Source organism: Impatiens glandulifera, unplaced genomic scaffold, assembly GCF_907164915.1.
Source record: "Impatiens glandulifera unplaced genomic scaffold, dImpGla2.1, whole genome shotgun sequence".
NCBI lineage: Eukaryota > Viridiplantae > Streptophyta > Magnoliopsida > Ericales > Balsaminaceae > Impatiens > Impatiens glandulifera.
The window spans coordinates 1-2,491 of record NW_025919236.1 but is presented as its reverse complement, the minus strand read 5'-3'; the positions used below and the strand labels follow the sequence as shown (position 1 = coordinate 2,491).

The 2,491-nt window shown below is 32.6% G+C and overlaps 1 protein-coding gene across 1 annotated transcript; it reads right to left on the bottom strand.

Annotated features, from left to right (window-relative positions):
* Positions 1-431: 431 nt before the first annotated feature.
* LOC124917715 (putative PAP-specific phosphatase, mitochondrial) lies at positions 432-2,208 on the bottom strand (the record flags this gene model as incomplete). Its single annotated transcript, XM_047458061.1, has 4 exons — positions 432-772; positions 1,335-1,385; positions 1,462-1,540; positions 1,838-2,208. Coding segments are annotated over 4 exons (633 nt in total), but the record flags the coding sequence as incomplete, so codon positions are not given.
* Between the last annotated feature and the right edge of the window lie 283 nt (positions 2,209-2,491).

The window sequence follows — 2,491 nt, the reverse complement described above, 5'->3', positions numbered from 1 at the left end:
GCAATTACTTTTATTGTTTTGTTTAGAACTGCTATTTAAACCAGAATTGACTTATAATCACTGTGACCCAATTCAATACAATTTCAATTTTCTACATCTTCTTCAAATCTTCTCATGGTATCATAGCCTAATCTTAAATTGTATTGTATTGTATTGGGTCATAATGATCACAGACCTAATCTGTCTTATATATCAGTTCTAAACAAAATAAGTAACTCCCACAGTTATTCTAGAATATATAACTACTAACATCATGAAGTAAAATTAGTGTGTACCTGAAAAACTCAATATCAGGACTTTGACAGTACCATTTCTGACTACTTGGAAAGATTCACAATCTGCTGTAACAAAAGACAGCAAAAACTGTAGTATTTTGGATGTTAAAACAATCAATTAGCATCTCATTTTTGTCGAATCGAACTCAGATCATATTATTGAAGAGTTTATATATGTGTAATCTTCCATATATATTTCTCATAAAGCTTTACACAGTACAACTAGTTTACATAAATAGTATGGTAATAAGCTTTCAAAACCCTCCCATTCAAATAACTTCTGAAACACCCAAGCCAAAAGTTATATAGAATCTAAACCTGGGTAAAGAATTGTACAAATAGAATAATCAAATTTGTTTAGTGAATCAAGAGATCATCTGGAGAACTTCGCTATGTAACAACCCATTTGTCGCAAGAAAACCACCACCAGGGTATAAAATTCTTCTTTCAACTTCATCAGCAGCCAGATCAATTTGCCCACCTCTCCAGTCAGTCACCTTAAAACAGGTCAAAACCTCAAGTTAACTACATGTGAATAATACATGCTCCCACCAATAGATTAATCACTCAATCCAAATGATTAAATTCTTATTTGAATTAAATTAAATTAATATAACATAATAATTATTATTTAAAATCACTTAATTATTTAGATTCATATCAAATTAAGCTTAAAAATTAGACTTAATTCGTAAGATATGAATGACTAAACTAGGTAATATAGTAAGAGCATGCAAAAGACAACTTTAATCGCTGAAAACTAATCAAATTACGTTATTATAAGGTAAAATAGACTTAAGTAATTTTCCAACATTAGTTCCATATATTTTCAAATCAAATTACAATGTACTTAAATCATTTGGTTTATTCAACATTTTTATTAAGACTTAACTCATTTGCCACTTAATCCAGTATTCAACATTGAACACTTAATTTTCATTTTTATAAACGCACCTAATATCACAGTGAGACAGATCGAACACGCTTAACACAGAGACATCCTATAAAAAGAAAAAGGAACAAAATGTCCAAAAATACTGCAGATGAGTAAATGGATACCTTTCCCCCCGCTTCATGGACACATATCATCCCAACAGCATGATCCCAAGACTGTTTTCAGTTACATGGAAAAAGTTAAAGTTTGGGTCGCAACTGTGTAAGCCAAAGGAAATAAATAGAATCAAACCTTTATGATAACTTGTGCCCTTGCACGCATAATAAATACAGTTGCTCTACCAGATGCCACCATTAAGTATTTAAACAAGCTACAGAGGTTCAATTCAAAGAATCAATAACATACATAAGACAGAAACAAATCTTAAGGGTGATTCTCCTTTCATTTTTTTTATCTATCCACTGTTTCTAACCTATATAACTGTAGTTCATAGTAATCTTTCAACTGAATGAAGTTAATATATAGACTTCACCACCATGCATTTAGGGTCTAAATAAACTTTCCGAATCCAATAATCAAACTAGATATTTCAAGTTTCATTTACTGGATTCAAGTTACAGTTAGTGATCTACAACTATTTTAATGGTAAAGATGAGGAAAAACAAACCTTCCGCAGCAGGCAGTAAGAAAGAGAACTTTATTTTCATTTGTACTCTCAGGATTAGTAGTAGCATCCAGTGAAGCTGTTAGAGGTAACGATTCCCATGTTTGATTATCGGAAGTACAAAAGTGTGCCTGATGGATTAAGGAATACTTGTCAACATAGCATCTGGACCAATAGCTAGGAGCTTCAGTAGCACTCCTTCCCATACCAAATAGTTTTTTTCTCCATGTTCCACAGCCAACATGAGCAACCATAACAATCCCTCGTTCAGATAGCAGTCCAGTTTCTGAATTGCTGATATTTTCGTCCTGCCAGTTTGGGCAACCCATGATTCCTCCCCAAACCTCGCCATCAACTACAAGAGCCAAACCTACCTAAATGTTTTTAGGCCCAAAAACAGATTTAGATGAATGTAAAGTGACGAAGTAAGATGAAAATGGAAGCAAAGAGTGTAAGAGCTTCCTAATAGAAGAGAAGCATCAACTCAATATCTTAAACTTGTCCGTTCGTAAGTAAAATACTATAATATGATGATCAACTTCATGATGGAAAAAAGGACAGCCAGCTTATTATATGAAGCCATATAATATCATCATCCTATGCAGCAGATATGCAATTTGGAGTAGATGTGGAATAATGAAATTAAAGTGAAATCCT